Below are 23,282 nucleotides of genomic sequence, written 5' to 3' on the forward strand. Positions count from 1 at the left end.
TTAGTTGTTAGTCATAATCCACCAGGAAGCTGAGGAAACACACATGCAAAGAGAGAAAGTTAGGTCACCTCACGGCAATCTGCTGTACAACTCAGGGCAATTTAATACTCCTTGGGGAAATGTCAGGGTACATTTAAAAAGCATTAACTTAATTTACATTTTATTAAGCACTGATTTTTCCAATTTATCAGCTCAATCGTATCTATCTGCCAAATAACAAATATACTGCAGAAAACACATCTATAAAAGCAGGACATATTGTACATTAAGGTCATCTGGTTGTATGCACATAGTTCTAATGTTTTCAAACTAACCCCATCTTTTTTTTTCATGAATGTCAAAAAACACAGGGCAGATACAAAGCAAACAGTTTTACAGTATGTTTAACTTGGTGCTTATGTATCTTTTCAGTCAGAAAGCAGAACTTGCTCATGCTTTGAACAGTTTCTCAGTGGTAATCAAAGAAAGTTGGACAGGATAACAATGTCCTTAAAAAACATGACTGCTGGTACAAAGCTCCTCCTTTGTATATGAAGGCAGTGTTCGGTGACAGTGGCACAGACAATAATAGCCGCAGGTAGGAGCAGCACAATGCTGTGTTTTATTTATTTTTCTATTATTGATTCCAGAGTCGACTCCTTCCTGTGCTCCTGACGTACACCTCATAAACTATCCTTCCTCTTCCTCTCAGTCAGTGTATGGTGGCTTCACTTGCATTCTCAGCAGCGAAACGCATATGACATTCAGGGCAAAGTAACTTACTAATAATGTTTTCCTTCCTGAGCTGCTCTATAAGACACAACTTAACAGCTATTTCACTGAAAATCCTGGACTAAGAACAAAGCTCAAAACTCACCAAAACACTTCATGCAGATAGATGACACACCCGACATGCCACGACCTTCACTCATGGTGACAGAACACAATCTCTCCTTACTGGTTGTCAGTGATCACACACAAAACAAACCTGTTTGCATCTAATGAGTACTAAAGAAATTTTTTTTGAAAATTTTGTTGTTAAGTAAACAATAAACAAGGTAAAAGTAGACAGATTTATTTTAGTTGCACTATTTCAAATAAATTCCACTTTGTGTTCATGATTTTATGATATGATTTTAATTAGTTTTTCTTTTAGACACATTTTTTTAATTGAATGACACACACAAGCCGCACTCCTGCAAGTATCCTCATGAAGCGCTTAACATTTGGCTGTGTTTAGGTTGTTCTTCTTGACGTCCAGCTTGACTCTGTTTTCCAGTATCTGATTATTCCTCACTATCTGTTTATACCTGCTTTCAAATGTGACCCATTTCTGATCCCTGTGTTTACACCAAAACTCAGCAGTTCATGTCTGAAACAGTCACCATGCATACATGCGTGTCACAAATGTGGAAGTAAACAACCATGTACGGTAACCTAGCAACGATCGCAACCCAGGCAGCCCACACAGCTAAATCACCATCTGCAAATGGACGCAAAGAGGCAGAAATAATAAATAAAACTACTGCTTTATGAATCATATTTAGAGGCTTGCAACAAATTAATCAAATGTCAAGATGAGAGAGAAGAGTCATGATTGTAGCCTGGGCTGGAGTGGCAGTGATTCATGGCACTCTCCCATGTCTCGATCCTGCTGAGGAGTCAGCGACGTGATGATGAGAAACTGAGTTACGTGCGTCAGATGTAAGTCATGTTGCCAAGAATAAGGTTCCTATCTCCACATGCAAATGTGAAAGAAGGCAAGAAAACATTTCTTATTCTGCGTTTTGCCCTGTGTACAACTTGATAATACACACATATCTGTCAACCAGACAACACCTTTCAACAGGCAGTGTAAACATTGCCCCGAGTGTTTGGAAAGAATATCCCCATTTGGATTTTTTTTTATTTCTTTAGAAACATCCAATATTTGCATATGCACAGTAAATGTCTGTTTTGAAAACATTTTCTAACTTCAGGCCCAATAATGAAATTCCCAAAGTGAGTTACTGACTAGAGGCCCAGATATACTAAACACACCCCTGATATCCACAGGTGGGATGGTTTAGTGCATCTGAACATATAATCATACATCAAAGCATTATGTAATAATGCAGTTAACAGCTGAATTGCACATTGAGCAATAACCACATTTACTAATCTGTCAGTTGGCCACCAGGACCAAAAGTAGCCAATATGGAAAAGGGGCTACACTGGATGACATGGTTATCCCAAGAGACTTCTTCACTTCTGATAGACAGAACTGGATAAACCTCTTGGATGAGAGGAGAAACATCTTCAATTATCTACAACCAAATCCAGTTGCCCTCAATTCAGCTGTTCTTGGATTGATTTCAACATTTTGCAGCATGGCCTCAGATGACCAGTGAAAGGCTGGATAACAAGTCATGAGGCAATTTCAGAGCCATGAAATGTGCAGTGGATGTGTGCAGATCCCTGACATGGATTCTTGAGGCAAACTCAGTATATCATTTTCAACCCTGCTATCCACCCAGGCGACTTTTCTAAAGATATTCTTCAAAAGACTAGGGATTGCTGTTGACCTGTTTGTGTGACCTGGCAAAGTATGATCACAAACGACTCTGAAAGCAGCAGAAAAATGACAGAACTCAGAGGCAATGAGCAGACAGAAAGTAAGAATTACAGACTGAAACAGTCTGTAATTAGCATACTGTCATTTGTAATACTGAATGTATACGAATGACTATATACACATATACAAACCTGGGAGCAACATAGTAGATACTACTTCAGCATCCTCCAACATGTCAATGACACAGCGCTGGAAATCTTTACTGCTGTTGGACTGCAGATAGCTGTAGAGACAGACAATGATGGAGGGAAAGGAAGAAAAATGCAGTAAAAAGAAACATAAAGACAAAAAAAGTCACTTGAGCATCATCTGTTGCAAAATAAATCAGTACTTTACTATATTTCTTTTCAAATAGGGAATGTGCAGAGGGAGATATTCTGCATTTTAAAATGACAGTTTATTTTTGTTGTCTGTAGATATTTGACTGTATTTAAGTACATGATTTTGTTTTACTAAGAAAAGAGTATTTAAAGAAAGTATAAGTTCATTACTTTTTATTGAAGGATTTGTTGTTTCTTTTTTAATCACATTTTTATTTTTTACATTCGGGACAATTTGCACAGCAAAATGTCCCGAATGACAGATTAATATATTCATTGATATGTATATGGAATAGATTCCATTTTAAACCAAGATGCATCCTTGAGTGTGTATGTGTGTATGTGTGTATGTGTGTATGTGTGTGTGTGTGTGTGTGTGCGAACTGAGAGATGGGCCATCTGCTCATTTTCACTGGTGGGGAACATTTCCATCAAAAAGTTAAGAGTGCCAAACAGTCTGCCAATATCTGACACACACACACACACACACACACACACACACACACACACACACACACACACACACACACACACACACCATACTGACCTCATCCAGGAGATGCGGTCTTGCCAGAACTCATACATTATGTAACACGACTTTCCCGGGAGCTTCTGAACGGACACACTGACAGCAGGAGAGAGAAGAAAAGTAGAGTGGGGCAAGAAGAGGATACAAAATGAAAGAGAGCTTGCACCCAGCAAAGACAAATCACATGAAAAAGTTTGACTCTTTTTAGAGAGATGTCAGTCAGATCTAGGCAGCATGAAAAACAAGAAAGCAGCAGAGCATTAAAAATAAAACGGCTCATTTTCATTAAGTTAGAGACAGTGTGACTTTACAGAAACTACTAAACTCTTATTACTGTGAAACTTCATTCACAGTCAAGCTGTTAACGGCTCAGGGTCACATAAGAGCTGCTTTAATATCTCAGGATGATTGATGACAAATGCTGATGGGATTTCTTCATTAAAAGTATTTTTTCCATCCTCATTTTTTCCATCAGCTTTAACATCTCAAACCCCTGAGTCAACATCGCCTCAACACTTATAAAGCTGCCTCAGCAGCAGAGCCTGGCTCAGTGTTTTTTAAAGATATCTTGGTTTGCCAGAAAACAAAGGAGGCACTCACTGCAGGTTGTCAGAGTGGGCTGAGGTGGCATCGATGTAGCTTTTCAGAACTTTCCGGAAGTTGTCCAGATCTTCATCGGTCACCGACATCTGCCTCTGAACCAGCAGGATGTTCTGTTGGCAACAAGACAAGAGACAGAGAGGGGGACTCAGATGAGATGACACATTAAACAACTGGCTGTCCAGAAGAAGAACCGGTTTCTGCTTGTGTGTGTCTGTGTGTGAGTGTGTGTGAAGAGGCATCAAGCTCACATCACTCCCCCCCGAGGTCCTGTGTGTAGATAACGTCAAGATGGATATTTCTGAAACGCTTGATGGGGGACTTATTGTACCTTCCTGAGGGTACACATCTCGCCATCACTAACAGCAGATGAGACATAAATAAATAAACGTGATGCCTCTTTCTTTATTCCACTCACTTAAGGCACTTTTTTTTTGTACTTTCAATTTTGTTCATTAGCCAAAGATGGAGTGGAAACAGCTGCGTAAAGAAAGAAAGACGGAGGCACAATCTGTAAAGTAATTGCAGTGAAATTCAGGGACTTTTTCTAAATTATAATGAATCTGATTGCACAAGAGAATAATGACTCTAGACCTGCATTAGAATAATTGTGTTGCCATGATACCTCATAAGTGTTTTTTAGAGTAGCTTGTCGCTTTCTTCCTTTAATATACCGACAACAGCAGCTGGCAGGTTTTTCTATCTAAATGTGAACTTACAGTAAGTCAGCATTTGGGGGAAAGTGGACTTCAGCATGTTTGATCCCAGTGTGCCACCTCAACCTCCTGCCCTCTTTACTTTATCAACAATTCAATACAAGAGTGAGTCACTGTTGTAATCAGGGGAAAGTAAAGCCTGTCTTATGCGTTCTTTTGCAAACTCTGATTCACAGACTTGAATCTGCCTTCCACTTGCAGAGGCAGGGAAGTGTCACATTACAAGATTACAGAGCAAAGGTCTCACCACATAGATTGACCTTGAGTGTTTGACTGCTGTGAATCTGTTGTCTGTAAAATGTAAAATGTTACACAAAAATGATTTTTTTCTTTTAAATAAATCCTTCTGTATTTTTTTTTTGTTGTTGTTGTTGTAGAGACCAAGCTTTACATTTTGGTTGTGTTTAGCAGCCTGTGATGCTGAATGCCTGGTTGTGTGCCGGTGTGTCTGTGTCCCTCTGCAGCTACACCGCCAAAGAGCCACTTGGCAACAGGGGTTTCTATGCCACTGTGCATGTACTTCAAACAATGGCAACTGAACCTGATAAATGTTGAACAACAGTTACGTTTACTGAAATGACTGCAACACATAAAAGAGAGAGGACGCTGGAGGAGATTGACGACTATTGAACCGACTGAGGCAGAGGCAGGGTCAATTTTCTGTGCTAGTGCGGACACAGAGAGACATGACCTGTTACCAAGCTGGCCAATCACAGGTGTTGCGGTCTGCGTTGCCACCATGTGTAGTTATATTTTTAGGGAGGTGCACATCAGGCTACACCGTAGGTACAGCGTGCAATTTAATGTAAAGTAAGTAAGAATTTACCGCTCTCTGCAACTGCTTAATAAAAGCAAACACAGAGAGAGACAGTGCTTCACTCAGGTCTGTATTCCAGGTGAAACCCTGTTATCGGTGGTGACTTACAGACTTGTACGTGCTGGCCAGCGTGTCCTCTTTGAGTGGCTCCAACTTGGGACCCTAAAACAAGAAGGTAACAAACATGAGAAGAGGCTCTTGGATCTGCTGAGAAAATATAATTCACCACACTATTTATTTTCTGCAACCTTATCCTGGGGATGTATGTAACCTATGTTATGGATAATGAAATATATCAAATGAAATAAAAGGGTCTTTTGTGTGTGTGTGTGAGTGTGTGTGTGTGTGTGTGTGTGTGTGTGTGTGTGTGTGTGTGTGTGTGTGTGTGTGTGTGTGTGTGTATACAGCAAACATAACCTTTGAGGCAGAAAACTCATTGCATTTAAGAGAGTAGAGAAAGGGAGGGAGATGGACAGAGGCTGTGTGTGTGTGTGTGTGTGCGTGCGTGCGTGCGTGTGTGTGTGTGTGTGCCTGGTATGGTAGCAGCACTGAGGTGTGGGGATGGATATGGAACTCAGAACATCCTGCAGGTTATGAATTGCTTTGATATTCCACTGAGCCCCTCTGGGTTGACAAAACTGAGGACTAGAGAGAGAAAAATGGTTTGAGAGAGAGATTGAAAGGAGGAGAAAAATTAATATCAAAAGATGAGAATAACAGGAGTTAAAGAAAAGAACAGACAGAGCAAGAGATGGAGCAGAAGATGGGGCAGGAGAGTGTGAAAAGGTTTCGAGACATGACAGTGAGAATGGGCCACAGGATATAGAATAAGATGAGAGGTACAGAGGTGACCATGCTTTGTGTTTGGCAGATGCATAGATCTTAAGAAAAGCATCTTTTTTTACACAAAAATTTCTATCAGTGTGTGAAGCTGAGTAAACATTTTAATTAAATAGTGCTTGAAACCATTCAAGCACTAAGCTGATGCCTTGTTTCAGACATAAAACACAACATCAAACTAGCCCAATGAAATCTGCATGTTGTACGCAATCTTTAAATTGCATGAAAGTAGCCTCAGTTTACAGTTACTGTTACAGAGATATGCACAGTGTGCAGTGCTGCTTGTGTAGTCCAGTCATGTACTTCTCATAATTCTTTTCTGTGCCCCAAAACAATGTTTGAAAAACTAATGCATTAGGCATTTCCATTTTACATATCCTCTGCATAATTTGTCAGAAACTGTTCAACATTCGAAATGTCTTTAAAAAATAAGGAGGAAGGCTTGTGACAAAATGAAAAACAGCCTTAGTTATTTTGTTATTTCCTATTTGACTGATTCAATTCAACCTGTTCAACAAAGTTGATGATTGTCACATATTTGTATTCATAGAAAGTTGTGTATTCATTTCATCTATGGATGATCCTTTGGACCAGTGTGTCAAAATATTAAAGCTGTGTGCTCACATGTGCCCAGCCTCTGAGATTAAATTACACTTTCATGAATAATAAAAAATAATATTTATTTGTATGGAACCTTTCAAAGCAAAATTAAAAACTGGTTCACAGGAGAAAAGACAAACTGTGCTAAATCATATAACAGAAAAAAACAGAAAAAAAAGTATATCGATAAAGATAGTTACCAAACTGATGATAAAGATAATTACTCAACTAGAATTGACTGCCAGCAGCAGTTGTCTGATTGATTGTGATTGTCTGCCCCGCCCTAATGTGAATCACCTGTGGCCAGTTACCCTCTGTGTATATAAGTCTCATTGTTCCCTCTGCTTCTTTTCACTTGCTGTCAAGCTCAAGTTTGTCCCTGGGTTCCTGCACAAGTCTGTCCCTGCTGTGTTTGTGCCCATGTTTGTACCTGCTGTTGTCTTCCCCTGTCCTTGTCCCTGTAGTCATGTTTGTTCCTAAGCTTGAGTCTGCACCTGAGATTCTGCCTGTTTATCCTCTTGGCTTTGTCTCCTGTGTTGATCCTCATGTTTCACTTTTGGACTTTAAGAACTTCTATGTTTTTTTTGCCTTTTAAGTTTTGCTTCTTAGTTCCACCTCGCTGGGGATGACTTTTTTGTTGCCTGAATTTTTGTTTCCTAGCCGAGGACGTTATGCCAGTGACTTTTTTTTGGTTAAATAAAGGACACTGTCAATCATCAGTCAGTCTTGTGGTGTCTGCATTTGGGTCCTTCCCCCGTGTTCTTGGCAGCAGCCCGCGTAACAAAAAGTAAAGAGGCACGACAGCAATGTGAATTTATAGAAGAGAGTTTTTACTAGAGATTTCTAGGGGTCGCTGTTCCAGAAATACATTGTTGTCCACTTCAAAATATACATAAAGAACAGTTTCATACCTGACACTCCAGTTTATCCAGAAGTTGCTGCAGCCTGTTGATTTGGGAGCACCAGTTCTCTCCATCTTCCATATTCACACCTGAGAGAACACAAGACTAAATCATTGGAGTGACCAGAAAATGTATGATCCACTTCCATTGTGTACACTGATTTTAACTGGGTTTGAGTAAGTGTAGAAGTGCCTCCATACTGTAGAGTACACCTCAGAGTATTGATGTATAATATGGAGTTAGAACACAGCTGAGAGTTTCTGCTCTGTGTTTGATAATTTGATTGATGTCAGGAGACCCCATTCAGTCATGTCCAAACAGATGGTTTCCATCAGCTGACAAGTGGGGAAAAAAAAGTCTCAGGGAGAAACTGTGAAAGAATACAGAATTTTGCACCTATACAACAACTGTTGTGTAATGAAAATCAGGTTCAGACTACTTATTATGTATTCACAAGGGTATTCCAGTGAAACGGATACAGTTTTTGTGGGCTCAATATCTGATGTTTAGTCGATCAATACTCGTGAAGAAGAAAATATATAAGGCTCGACATGAAATAGTTTTCTCTGGAAAATGTCAATAGGATCTTTGTAGATGAAAAGAGCCTTCAGGGAAAGCTTAATGCCTGCTCTAATTATGCACAGTCCTAATGACAGTGATGGGAGTCATCCATGTGTACACCACTGAACACGATTCTCCAAATGTCTGATGATCAGACATACGTCTCATTACTGATATGCTTTGATGGGAATGTAAAACTAATCAAATCATCATGCTGTAAGAAATATTTCTTTGTAGTATGACTTTGACATAATTCTGCATGTGTTTGCACGTCAGTGACATCATATAGAAATAAGACACTATTTTCCACTTTTAATCAAAGAATAAAGTGATATTCTTTTCATTGTCATATCCTCTGAACATACAATGAATAGATCCTACTGTGTAGCCCCAGCCTGATATATGCTATTCCTTCATGACCTGCTTTTAGTTTTCAGTAGGAGCCAGTGGTCTTGGGTCTGAGTGCCACAGACACGGCCAGAAAGTGGAAAGAGACCAAGATGGAATTACACATTGCTGGTTTTGGTCTTTCCACAAGATTTGTTGACAATATCAAAACTATAGAATTTCTCCAGCCTTAAACTCGAAGCGTTAATTGTAACATGAACATGATAAACCAACAAGTCATCCAACCTAAAGAATCATATAGGTCATTTGTCCCCAGATATGGGAACAAACGACCCATAGGAGTGTCCCAGCAGCAGGCACACTGGACATTCATCATAATGGTAACAATAATAAACATACAGTAAAGGTCATGGATATAAGAAACTGTATTGGCTTCACACAGGATTCTAAAAACGGTCTCCTGTATGAAAGCCTTGTGTTTTGTCTACCCATCCATCCACCCCAACCTTGTCCTAACACTGACTTAGTCATTGTTTATTTATACATATATACACACACACTTATATACTTATATATAAATATAAGTTTGAATATAGTTTGATATTCCTCTTACCGGTGGTCAGGATGCCAGAGCAGGGATCTGATGGGGACATGCACAGGCTATTATGAACCCTCCGACCACACCGCCTGCCATTCCTCTGTACTGCTGTCAGTTCGGGTGCCTTTACCTCTCTTCTGCCATGACAGCGGTGGAGACCCAGGGAGACAAACATCAGAGAGAAAGACAGCAACTGTCAGTGGAGTGTGGGGGAAAAAAATAACACAGAAATTGAAGGTATGGCAGACAAAGGTAGTCACACAGGGAATGAAGAAGAGGATATGGAATGAAACTAAGGAGGATTGAAAAAAGACAGGAGGAAAAGGTGCAAGATAAAGACATAGAGAAAACAGGGAGCAAGGTAAGGAAGGATGCATTAATAATTGATTTAAATCAGAAACTGAGATAGGTTGATGTCTGACGCGAGAGAGAAAGAGCAGTCAATGGTGCAGAGGCAGAGATAAACAGGAAGTGTCCAGAATAGAGGTGAAAACACTTAGCGAAGGGCCGGATACACACCAGTGCTTATTAACCCACAGGCTGGATGTTAAAGAGGAGCAATCCCACTGCTTACACACTCAAATATTCACACACACACACACACACACAAACACACACCCCCCCACACACACACAAACACACACACACACACACAGCTCTGTTGTAGATGAAAAAGTGATCGCCATGTGTAAATGCTGAGTGTCAAGGACAGGACGTCAAGCACTGTGCGGTTGTGAGAGGATGACACTTGAGACAGACAGTTAAAGTGTGTGTGTGTGTGTGTGTGTGTGTGTGTGTGTGTGTGTGTGTGTGCATACTTTGATTTCACTTCCGTGTGTGCCACTCTGTTTCTGTGTGTCTAAATGCCTTGTTTGTTCTTGTTAGTGTGTGCCTCTCTCTCCCTCCTTTTGTTGCGTCTGCATGTGTGCTCACAATTGTGTGTGTGCATGTGTGTGTGCGTGTGTGTGTGTGTGTGTGTGTGCAGAGTCACGCTGACAGCACAGAGGGAGTGCATTGCTAGGAGGTTCTCCTGCTGAGAACAGCCTAGAACCCAAAGGCCACTGCAGCAGCCATAAGTCCGCTGCAGGGAAGCAGAGGAGAGGGAAATAGCTGTTTGTTGCCAACTCAATATATTTCTAATTCTGCCCCTCCCAACGCTCACATTCTCGCTCTTTTTCTTTCCAAAAATCTGTAAGAAAAAATATGCCTAAAAGCACCTCATGACATCCATTTGTATGCCCCCTCTCTCCCTTTCTCCATCTACAGTATCTCAGACTTTCTGCACCATTCTGCCATAAATTTATTTCTTTGTATTCTAATCTTTCTTTGCTTTCTCGTCTTCTGTAACTCACTTGCTCCGTGTGTCATTGCCACCCTTATCACCCTTTCTCCTCCTGCTCACCCTCTGCCTCCCCCAGTCCCCTCTCAATAATTCACCTTGGCTATAATCGCTCTATTATTTTCGATTATACCAGTGTGGCACCCAGAGGGGAGAGAGGAGAGCTCTGCTGAGCCCTGATACACACAGTGCATAAGACAACTCAGCCCCGAGTCATGCTACCAAATTGGCTGGCCGTGAAAAGTGGAGAAAGTATCTATGTTATTTGAAATGCTAACAGTCAACTGAAAGTGTTTGGAAGCCATCTGTCATGATATTGACCTGTGGTCAGACAGATTTCTGTTCATTAAATGCCTGTGATGGATTATTTCTCTGAGCATCTTCTGCATTGAATTTCTTTAATAAGAATCTTTGATGAACTACAATGTATAGAAAAAACGTGTTAAGTACAGGTTTTGCATATCAAAAATTAGCAATCCCTCGTACCATTTCATCCAGTGACTCATACCCAGTGGTTCACCAAATCCCAAATTGGTGACAGCAATTTAGATCTGTTTTCATTCTATGAGCTCCATTTACACTTAATGAAAGCATCGGGCTCTTTGACAGAAATACTGAATTTCAAGCAGTATGCCTATTAGTGAAGCAACTGTTTGAACAAATGTGAAAATGTAGCAGATTCAAAGCTTTGTGCTGAAAGACATACCTTGAAAGAAAAACATCTAGGCACTGATCAGATGAATTTCCTTACTGCTTAGACCAGTGCTAACTGATAATGCATTACAGGACTGCTTCCCTGTGGCAATTTTGATAATATAGTGCACAGTATATTTTAGTACATGTATTTTGCTTTGCTGATTGTGGTTTGGCAAAGCCACGGGTGAATTTGGTTAAAAGCGACATCATAAAGTGAGCTGTTCCACTGATTGACAGCTCGCTCCATCAGTACTCTGCAGGCATCAGCATGAACCTGTCCAAAAACTGATTTAACAACACACCCCTCGCTGGGGTTCAGTGGTCTCTGCCTCCAATTTTCAGCCTGCAGAGTGCAGGTCCTCATACCCGAACAACAAAGTGGGAATTTTCATTGTGTAGCTTACATGCTCAAACCTGCAGGCAAGCTGTGCTCTACTGCTCAAGAAGCCTTAATAAACTTCAGGCAGAAAACTGAAAAAATAAAATTGCCTAACCTGACCTGACGGTGGTTAAGATTAGGTTAGGTTTGGGTTGTGTTTAAGCTGAAGCATCTATTTTATGTTATAGCGATACAATGCTCATGGATAAAGATACAGAAAGATTGCTATGATTAAAGGCAATTGCAGTTGACTTTAAGAACACCACACCACACAGAGGTCCTATTTTGAACTGATAAATGTTTGCAATAGCCAATCAGAATTCTTGTCAGCCAGCAAGGCCGAGCACTAGTCAAGTCTATAATATAGTACAGTGTGGAAAGTGTCTGACAATCTGTAACACACAATACAGACAGTGTCATATTGCAGTACTAACGGGGCAGGGCTGCTCTGCTCTTCCACAGCCTCCATGGCACACTGCAGTGACCTCTGTAGGGACAGCAGCTGACTGGATGTCTCTCTTAGCATGAACCTGGTGACAAACTGGCCCAACACACTGGAACCCTGGTACTCCTGAGATAGAGAAAAAGAAAGAGAGAGTGCCACAGAGAAGTGGAAGTCAAAGTACATAATCCCCAAACAGAACGAAGCAACGACAAAGTCAATCATCTCAGAGGCGAGACAGACCCCAAAGAAATGGAACGAGAGATGATTTGAAAACTTTTCCAAAAACAACTACAGGCACTTGTGAAATGTGTGACAGCTGCATTTTAACTGGCTAATTAATTCTCAAAACACATACATTATTTAGTAACGCATATCCAAATTCCAAGCTGGAGGAACTTTAATAGGAGACATAATTGCTGCTCGAGTCCCCAAACACAAACATGACTGCACAGTCTCACAGGAGCCGTATTCACGCAATGTGCTAATGAAGTAACAGTGCAGGAGCTCTTTGTCAAAGCTTATAATGACGAGTAGCCTCTACTGAAAATGCATCATGGGATTAGCAGTCCAGAGCACTCTGTGACAGACCACAGCTGCTAACTAGCGACTGCACAATCCTCTATGGATTTTCGCACTCTGACAGCTTTAAAGAGCCAGAACAGAGGGGCAAGGTGATCTAATTAAGACAGGATGCATAATTATTAAGGACGTCTCCTCTCCTCTCTTCCTTTAACAAGCACTGCTGCTGTCTTTTCTGTTACATTTCAAGTCCCCGATTCTAGGTTGTTATCTCAAAAAGAGATTTTGAAATATTTTGTCATCTACAGCTAAATAATGTATTGACTTTGTTAGATTGTGCAAAATGTTTGCACATTAATCATTAAGGCTGTTTTTTAAACACACTGGAGCACATGGAGTATCACATGAATTTCCAGCATTATGCTACAGCAGCAAAAATTAAAGAGAAAACATTTTAATATCAGTGGATTCAATTCAGTGAATTGATACCATTCTCTCTACCTCTGTATGGTAAATTTGAGGGTACCAAGAGCAGCTTGTTAACTTAGCTAAACACTGCAGACGGGGAAACAGCAGGCACATCAAAATATGCTTTAGAGGTGTTGGTAGACAGATTTTCTTACCTTTGAATAGAGCAGGGACAGATGTTTCACCATGTCCCAGCATTTGTGCTAAACTAGGCTAACTGTATTTTTAGTGTACAGACACAAGAGTTGTTTAAATCTCATGTAACTCTCGCTAAGAGAGTAACTAAGCGTAGCTTCCACATTATTGGATTATAAAATCAAGTGCTGTGTAATGGTAAGCAATGGATTTAATTCATTTTTTGTTTACTTGTCAGTTTTGGGAGATTTGGTGCAGCGTTGGCTTCATCTGTGCATTCCAGTATTTCCTCTGATTGCCATGAATCAGCACTAAACTAAGCCTAATTGTAGCACATTGTGTGTGTGTGTGTGTGTGTGTGTGTGTGTGTGTGTATGTGTGTGTATGTGTGTGTGTGTGTGTGTGTGTGTGTGTGTGTGTGTGTGTGTGTGTGTAGATGTGTTTGAACACCTACTTCTCTTCCCTCACCATTTGTTTTTAGTATTTTTGTAATTAAAAGACTGAATTAAGGCAAATTCACATACAACTAAATGGTTCATAACAAAACTTTCAGAGGCAAAAATAGAAGTTGTATTGAATTCTGCTGAAATCTTACCTCTTTGGTTTTATCCATTGCCTTTAAAATGGCAACATTCAGGCTCTCCAGAGCTGAAAGGACATTGAGATACTCCCCCAGGTGCTGAGAAAAATAATCTAATAGTGAATAGGAAACAAGGTGTCAGTGCCATTGCAATGTCACAACAATCAAAAGTTTATTTTGACTCCTGAAAGTTGGAGACAAACTTTTATATTCTGCCACGATAGATTCCAATTAAAAAAAAAAAGACCATAGCAAGGACAGTGCAAATATCTCAGCAATGGTTAAAATATATCCATATTTAGTTTTATAAGCATGTTGAGTTGGAAGCATTTGATCTTCATATGCGTCAATAACACTCACCCTGTTTTATAAGAGTAGCTCATTTATACCTGTGTACTGTTTGTGACAGATGCCGTAATGATTAATTTGATACCAGATATAGCCAAATCATATGAATAACTCCTACACACACTTGCAACTCATGACATTCACAAAACTGAGAAAATGAAAAATGTTTTAGTTAACTTTTTAAATAAATCACAGTAGGAGGCTGTGTGGGAAAGCATTTCTAATTCTACATTAGCAAAGCAGAGAAAGACTTTAATCTTAATTGGTTCTTAGTTCTTAATTAAAGTCCCAATTTTATTATATCCAAAGCATACACTGGATATGACACCCAGGAAACAACGTGATCCAAGGTTAATGGACCAGCAGCACCTTTTACTCTCCTCTTACTTGGATTCAAATAAGTTAACATCACTCTGTAACACTTGGTCGAAAGAACACAACGCAGTGGCTGGTAAATGTTCAGCGAACTAAATCTGAAATAAGAGGTCTGTCATGGAAAACAGTCAACTTCTCTTGACGTCAGATGGAAACGATGCCATTCCCATTCAATAAATTATGCAGAAGTTTTATTCTGGGTACTACTGGTATTTACAGGTCTCTGCCCTATTTCTCTTCACTTTATTCAGGCCATCAGACACACGCATGCATTTTTAAGATGATATAAAAAAATATAGGTCAATAGATCTGTGCAAGAGTTTTTTTTTTGCCATATTTACAGATTAAAATCATTGTTATAGGTGGATGGTGGTGTAGGTTACAGTGTATAGAGTTTGTAGCAAAAACAAAGAGTAGAGAAAATCTGACAAATAATTGGGTTGTTTACTTTCTTTGGAGAGGTAAATGAATAGACTGATACCACTCTCATGCAAGCTGCTAGTTAGCTTAGCTTAGCACAAAGACTGCTGCTTGGCTCTATCCAAAGGTGACAACCAGCACCTTTAAATCTCACTAATAAATAAATGCTTGATCCATAATGAAAACAAAAATTGTTTCCAGTCTTTATGCTAAGCTAACCATCTCCTGGTCTTAACTTCTAATTTCTAACCGACAGATAAGTGATAGCAATCTTCTAATCTAATTCTCAGGAAGAACGCAAACAGCGTATTTCCCAAAATACTGAAAGGCTGCTTTAATGTTCTCCATGTTATGCTACTCATCACCTAAAAATATGTATTCACAGATAAGACAACAAACACTGATGTTAATGAACTTTTAAGATGGGAATTTTACAGAAATTAATGTACTGTGACACATTCAATCAGACAAAGCAGTCGGCCACCAACCTGATAGCTTGTCAGTGTCCAGATTACTGCAGGGCAGCACACAAGAGGAGATAAATGGGCAAAATATTGAGAAAGTTAATTAAAGAAATTCAAAGATGTGCAGCTTCATTTCTGCCAGAGAGATTGTGTGGCTCTGAGCCACACACATCGAAGACACACACACACACACACACACACACACACACACAAGATTCCAGTGTTAAAACCACACAAATAAAAAAAGCTGACGCTTGTAAAATTTGTGTCCTGCACGTTGTCGTTTAAAATGTTAACACAGTTTTGCTTGCGCCTTTTTTTTTTTTTTTAACTTACTCCGCTTCTGTAAAAACACTGAAATCAATACTTCTTTGTCTGCAAGTCACGGCAGAAATTATTACATTGGAGCCTAAACCGTTCTCAGTATCGCAGTCTGATGGAGGCAGAACCATTACTAAATGAAAAGTTCCCCTGTTGCTTTAATGGCTTTTACAGGTAATTTTCACAGTCAGGGTGCAGACCATAAGCGACGCTGGTTAAGTGCTTGCGTTTAGTAAGAAAGCTCACGCAGCATCTGTGGGCAACAACAATCCTTCAGTCTTCAGCTGCTGCTGTAAATTTTCATTTTGGAAGACAATATTTTCACACATCTCTGTTGCAGGGTACCATAACAATGACTGAAGAGATAATTATTTTCCCTTTATTTTCAGCTGTGCTATGCAACAACTCTGTGCTATGTTTTTTTTTTTCTTTAAGCATGATCATCAAAGCCTGTGCATGCTTTTTAAATGCTCTTCTTCCACAACTGATATCATACAATTGACAGTATTGTTATTCAGAACAAGAGAAGCCTTTAATTAGACATCAGAGCTCAGTTCATGCCAACTGCCTCAAAGCTTGGAGCCTGGTTAGAGAGGTCTGAGGGGCTGGTGTGTCACATGAGTGACAGTCCAAACCTAAGTGAGCGTCCAAAAGCAATTTATCACCCGATGATGGAAGAACTGGCAACACATCAAAAAAAATAAACGTAGAGTTGTTACTGTGTCCAAACACTACACTCACTCTAATTAGTTAGTAAAAAATGTACAAAGTCAATTTAAAAACGTCTCAGTGCATTTGGACTTCTTTGTGCTTGTGAGTCCTCTCTTGCGAGACTATGACTATATGGTTCACCAGTCACAGTGAATTCACTGTTACCTCAGCTGATACATATGGTTTTGACAGCCAAGTGAAAAAGTCTTGCTTAACCTTCCAGTTTTGGTACAATGTAAAGAGGTGTGGAGAGGAAAAGGGGGTTGAAAATTGTCTTATGAATACAAATCCCTGATCTGCCAAAGACAATAAAGACCAGCGGCTGTAGTAAAGGGATGAAACTTACAACTTTTTAATAAACCACGACATGAGAGAAATGGTCTTTTACTCTGTGGCTGCAGTGAGTTAAACATTCTCTCCAGACCAGTGATTTCAGCAGCTACCCCGAGGCTGATTTCTTCGATTGCAATTTTGGAGGAGTCGGTTTTGAAGTGGCTGGTGTAGTCCACAGTACTTTATGACCAAAGGAAGGGGGTAAACATTAATTCTGCCTGCTTGAGTTTGGTTGCAAGGCTCATTTTTACTGAAGCCCTCCCTCCAGCTGTGAGGCATTTAGCCTGTAACAGATGACTTGAAAGGAGCACATTGACTATGCCTTTAGGCTCATAACACTTGCTGTTCAGTCTTTTTTTTTTTTCTGCTGACTGTAAAAGGCACAGGTTGAACGCTGTTGTGAAGCAATTTAGTATAAAAAACCAAAACAAAACATTGGTTATTTTGCACTGTGATGGATTAAAGAGCCCATTAAAAAAAAAAAAAAAAAAAACTCACTTATTTTGTCGGCCATCTATGGAGTAGAAAAGCTCCTGCAGCTCCTCAGTAGTCAGGATCCCATCCGCAAAGTAAGCATTGAACTCTTCAAATGACAGCTTGCCATCATCTGAAACACAGAGGAAGTGTTGGCCTACATTATTACACAGGAACAATAACAACCTAGTGTGTGTCACCTGTCATGAGATCATAAAGTACCAATAAGCAAGAGGAGTCCCAGGAGCCTCAGTGATTTTTTTTTTCCAAGTACAGCAAATAATTCTATAATAATTCTTAAATGGTACAAAGGTAAGCAAAGGTACGTGGGTAAAGAATTCCTTCAGGTGCCCCAACGTCTGTTGATGACTTAGAAACTCTTTGCCCGTCCAATGGCAGTGTTGAAACAAACTGTGTTGCTACACCCTCTGATGCATTGTTTGGACAGGAAGTAGCACTGCATATTCTTATCAGAATGGTGGGCAAATAGCAAAAGGATTCCGACTGGTTGGTCAGGGGTTTGTCCTACAGCAAGATAATGACTCAAAACATGAGAAGACAGCAACCAAACAGTGACTTCACATGATGGAAGACCAGCACAGTCTCCAGACTTAAACCCCATGGAGCTGGTTTGGGATGAGGATTTAAGATTCCATCCTATTTAAAAATTCTTCTTACTCAACACACAAGGCCAAAATGCTTCAATATTCTTCATCACCAATGTGCTTCAGTTAGTAATAGTCTAGAAATTCAATTCCCTGAAATATGAGTCCACTGTATTATTAGTTCTCTTGTGCTGATACCCCTTTTTCTATCTCTGGTGTGACAGCACACTAATCTTACAAGTTTGTGGGAACCATCTTGGTGCAGATTATTTATTTGGTTTCATCTGTTTCCTTTCTACCTTTTTCTTTTTTTTTCCATTCTACTCTTGCTCTGGAGTACAGGTGACCTCTTCAGATTTCTTGTTTTGTGCATCAAAAATCCAATACCCAAAAATATTCAATTTACAATGATATAAAACATGCAAAAGCAGCATTTGATAAACTGGAAACAGAGGATGTTGGACTTTATTTTCTTGATCTAAACAATCAGTTATATAAACACAAAAGTCTTGTTTTAACGTTTAACGTCATGTGTGCTGTTTTGTATAAGTTGACGAAAAACCTGTCCTCATCAATAACATTGCTCCACAGCAAACACTGTGCAGAAATAGTCCACAAAACGCAAGTGTAAAATGGATGAAACTACATATTGTCAGCAGATTGGAATTTTCTACTTCTTCTCAGACTGGTTAACTGTGAGCACAGCTTGTTGTGACAGACAATGCTCAAAAAAAAAAATCAATAGCTGAGGATAAATAGCTTGGTTGTCATCTGTGAAGAAGTGCTCCTTCGTGAGCCTGCTATCAGTCTGTCTACTGGCACAGATTACACTGATCAGTCAGCAGCTAGATTGCCAGAGAGAAACTGCTAGATGTCTTAATCCTCATAAGAGTCCAGGCCAACAGATAGATTGGTATCTGTGGAGAACATTTCGGAGCCATGACAGACACTCATGCAGTCAGGAGTATATCGGAGGGAGTTGGTCACTCAGTCAGCTCATGTGACTCAAGGATAGACGAAAATGATCAGAGTGATAATAAAGAGCCAAGATGGGCACACGGACAAATGAGTATGACTATGAAGTATTTGTTGAATCCGGCAAACAGACTGGTTTTGTCATAGAGAGTCAGACAGCTCCTGAAACAAACAAAAGCAATCCAGCCATGTCATTACTGCAACCATACGGCGGCTATCATCACTCATTATTTTACTGGGCTCTGTCTTTAAACCTTCTGAGTGACTTTTGGCTTCATAAATCCACTGAGTAATCTGCCCGAATAATGACCCTGTCTGCAACATGACAAGGTAAAATGAGAGCAGTTTAATATGCCACGGAGTTCCAGTTGGCTGACTCAGCATGGCTGAAAACTCAAGGGCAAGCTTGAAGACCATCTGTTCAGCTGGAGCCTTTTTGACACCGCTCATCATTACCTCTGACCAAAATGTATAACATGCTGTTTAGAGACAAAGCCTGGCCCTGGCCACTTTGGCCTACTTTCTCTCTTTTTCAGTCAGACTTTTAATCTTCTTCTCATTCTCTATCTGCATTTTCCTCCTCCACATAAAGACCGAAACCAAACTGATAACAAGATTTTTTGTGATTTAAAGAGAAATGCATTTTTCAAGAAACTTCATTTGTGCATTAATATCTCTCCTCACTGATAAATTTCAAACCCTTTGTGCTTCGTTTATAAAGTTTTATGTATATTCTGATGCCATCTGTGCTTAGTTTGTGCATCTGAGACCCAAGATCCCTCCACATGTCTTTGTCTCTTCTCACAGTGTTGTGTTGAACCAATGTGTTTGGAAAGCTCTCTATATTTGGGGTGCCAAACTAGATAGGCAGCAGTTACGCTCAGAAGTGACACTCTTGATAATCTGTGTGATGGACTACTGATGACAACTGACAGTCTCTGCTATTCACTTTGACAGATCTGGGTTAAATGCCTTCTTCATGAAAGAGGATGACCACAACAAATACACAAGACAGAGGCTCTATGTCTTTCACCTCTTCTGTTATAACAGAGATTTATGATAAAGAGAAAAGATTTTGAGATGCTTGTTACATGGCTCATAAGTCGATTTTTGAAGGTTGTGTTTTCTTTGACTTTTGGGTGACTAAGGCTTCCTCCCACCTTTGAATTTCCAATTTCCAGTTTATATCCACTTTCAAATAGAAGCCATGGCTGATTACTGTTTACACTCAAAACAACCTGTTTGCATGAATTAAGAAATGTAAACCCAGTCTGGGAGCAGCTAAATTGCCATCTGCAGTGAGTGCACAAAAGACAAAAAAAATTAAGTTGGAGGCACAGAACTACTATCACTTTTTACCCTGTAATAAGAGACACCAAAGTCTAAGTCCTAAAAATGTAGATCTGTTTGTCTTGATTAAATCCACATTAGCAGATAACTGATTTGTATCGGGTTCATTTTCACATATAAATGTGGCCCACAACTCATTTGGAAATAACAGACCATGTGATTTTTTTTTCTCTCTAGACTCTGAGATCTGATGTATGCCATGTATGAAAATCCACAATGGAGCACTTCAGCTACAGTATATGTTATAAACTGGGATGTAAGTGAAGAAATGGCAGAAGTTGTAAATGTACATATTTGCCTTGCACAATTTTAATGCCAAACAGCAATCATGCTTTTAATCTCACACAGGCCCTTAAGGGATGATGGTGACAGATGGCATTAGAAGCATCGGGAAAATGAAGATGCACAGTCAGGTGGGGGGATTATGTGTTTCTTATCTTACGACTCATACCTTTTGGTTTCTTCTCAATTCCAGTGCAATTATACATCCTCACTCCTTTCACCTGGATCCCCTTTTATGACTTGAGGGATGTGAGGATGATGGGAGGAAGGCGAAACCGATGCAATGCTTATTTGCCAGATGGGATATCATTGTTCAGTCAAGTGTAATTCGGAAGCGCTGAAGTGATGCTTATCATTTATGATGTGTTACACAACTGTATTATTTATCACTCAGTTTATATGGGTTGGCGAATTCCAACTCTGAGGCACTGAATGGCACTTCCTGACCCAAACCTGTGTTTTATTAAAAAATGGTTGCATTTAAATGTCACTGGCTTTCAGCGAGTCAAAATCATCCTCTTGCAGTCCCATCGGAGCAGCTGCACTATCCAGTTATTAAACAGATTCCCAACCCAAACACCAGCTGATACCTTTAAATTAATAAATAATTCATGCATGGTCCAGTGACATTATGAGTTCTCTGAGTAGATCACCCCTTCCAAAAAAAACACTCATTACATACACGCTTAGGCCTATATGAGGCACTGCTCCTCTCATGTTTCCACTGCTCCTCTCATGTGAAAGTAATATGATTTTGCAGCAGCCATTCCTGGAACATTTTCAGAGGACAAAACAATGAGCTTCCTGGTGAATAACTTAATCACAGTCTGCAAATGAATCATAGTCTGCATAAGCAAATGTTGTTGACCTGGTTTTAAAGGAAAGACGAACTCTTTGAAACAAACAAAATACCTTCATGGATTATCGCTTCCATTACTGCCACATGGAAGCAATAAGCTTTTTTCCCCTTAATTTTACATGTCTAGTGATTTCTAGGATCAAGCTGAGAGGAGGACAAAAGGCAACAGCTAACTGTGTAATATCCCCAATTTAAACTGAAACAAAATCTACAGTTATGTCTTTTATACAGCACACGGGAAATTCTATTATTACAGCAAAAGAAAGCAGCTATAAATCACACTGTAGATTGAGTCAAAACCAATATGTGTTAATTGCTCTTTAAAACTGAGCCAGAATCACTTAAGAATTACAAGGTGAGAAAAGTGCTTCCAAAGAAAGTGTGAAGCTGGTGAAGTGTGCTGATTCTTCCACACACCAGGAAATAGGCAGTTCATATGTGGCCTTTTCTCCTTTACAGAGAAAAAAAAAGGAGTCAGAATAGTCTAAATAGAGTGCTCGGAGGATCAGAGTAAACAAGAACCAAATGAGCAAGTGAGGAAGTCCCATAAAGTAGGACACAAAGTAGGCCGCACTCTTATCTCTCAAAAGGTTAGTCCCATTGCAGCCTCTCCTAAGTGGTTTATAAATTCCCACAAATGCATCACAGCTTCAAAAGCAACTACCATTACTAAGACAGTTGGGCCGTGTTTCTTCATGGTAAACTCCGATGCGATACTGTATACTCGAACCTTTTCCAATTCTGGTATTCTTAGTATCAATGCTCTATTTAGAATGTGTTCCACCAGGCCATCTGTGAGGATGTCTGTGATATAAGCTGCCTTTCAGCTTCCATATCCCAATTTAAGCCCATATGCTGCTTTTAGACCACGTACCCTACTGCTTCTCTGTTCTCCAACTCACTAATGGCCTGAAGCTGACCGGTCTTTTCCTCCATGTTGGAGTAGATGTCAGGCAAGAAGAAGCTTCATTAAAAGCTGAGGAGACAAAGAGGAAATTACTTCCTCAGCTATCGCACTGAAAAGAATGTTATATATCTATGGGAAATCTGAACATCTGGATAAGAAAGACAAATATTTTCCAGAAAAAAATGTGAAGTTCTGTCTTATATTGATTTTTATAAGGACAACAGTTTGGGGTTTTGTTTTGGGGTTTTTTTTTTTATAACTAAACATTCAGCTGCTGCACATAAAAATTTCAAACAAGAGTGCTGATCTGTGAACATTCGGCCAATTAAGTTGTGTCACAGTTGGAGGTTATGTAACATGGCTAATTATCTTCAGGATTTCATGCACTGGTAACAATGAATCTTTAACCATTAAAAGCAAAATACGCTTGCAGTACAAAACTTCAGGCACATGAACATTCACTGCCTTTTTTCCTCACCTCGAGGTTCACTTTTATACCTTTTTGATATATCATATCATATCATGATATTTTTCAGCAAGTCTTCCTCAGTTCGCATGGAACTGGATCTGTTGGCATGCAAACTCAGTAGCTTGAAGACCATGTAATACAGAAAAAGCTAATCAGTGAATCTTGTTTTGTTTTTTGTTTTTGTTTTTTTATTAAACATAATTGTTGTATAACTTTAATGCTTAAAGCAACAAGAGCAACAGAACAAGCTGTAAACACAACACTGACATATTATCACTGTTTAAGTTAGCAAGCATGCAGGCTTTGCAGACGCCCATCAAACAAATGTGGTTAAATGTAAGTTCAATTCACTTCCCTTTTAGCTCTGGTCTAATCTGTACAAGCTCCTGAAAAAAAGCTGGCTC

General features: G+C 39.6%; 1 protein-coding gene across 1 annotated transcript in view; it reads right to left on the reverse strand.

Moving 5' to 3' along the window:
- Nucleotides 1–23,282, reverse strand: part of necab3 (N-terminal EF-hand calcium binding protein 3) — a 31,898-nt gene continuing 8,616 nt past the window's right edge. Inside the window, exons 3-13 of the mRNA XM_041034498.1 lie at nucleotides 17,456–17,564; nucleotides 15,617–15,642; nucleotides 14,001–14,098; nucleotides 12,273–12,409; nucleotides 9,440–9,561; nucleotides 7,927–8,006; nucleotides 5,684–5,737; nucleotides 4,043–4,155; nucleotides 3,461–3,538; nucleotides 2,725–2,816; nucleotides 1–29 (exon numbers count right to left, since the gene is read on the reverse strand). Coding sequence (XP_040890432.1) covers nucleotides 1–29; nucleotides 2,725–2,816; nucleotides 3,461–3,538; nucleotides 4,043–4,155; nucleotides 5,684–5,737; nucleotides 7,927–8,006; nucleotides 9,440–9,561; nucleotides 12,273–12,409; nucleotides 14,001–14,098; nucleotides 15,617–15,642; nucleotides 17,456–17,564 — 938 coding nt within the window. The remainder of the gene's footprint in view (nucleotides 30–2,724; nucleotides 2,817–3,460; nucleotides 3,539–4,042; nucleotides 4,156–5,683; nucleotides 5,738–7,926; nucleotides 8,007–9,439; nucleotides 9,562–12,272; nucleotides 12,410–14,000; nucleotides 14,099–15,616; nucleotides 15,643–17,455; nucleotides 17,565–23,282) is intronic.

The sequence above is a fragment of the Toxotes jaculatrix genome, chromosome 3 (genome assembly GCF_017976425.1).
Source record: "Toxotes jaculatrix isolate fToxJac2 chromosome 3, fToxJac2.pri, whole genome shotgun sequence".
In the NCBI taxonomy this organism is placed as follows: domain Eukaryota; kingdom Metazoa; phylum Chordata; class Actinopteri; family Toxotidae; genus Toxotes; species Toxotes jaculatrix.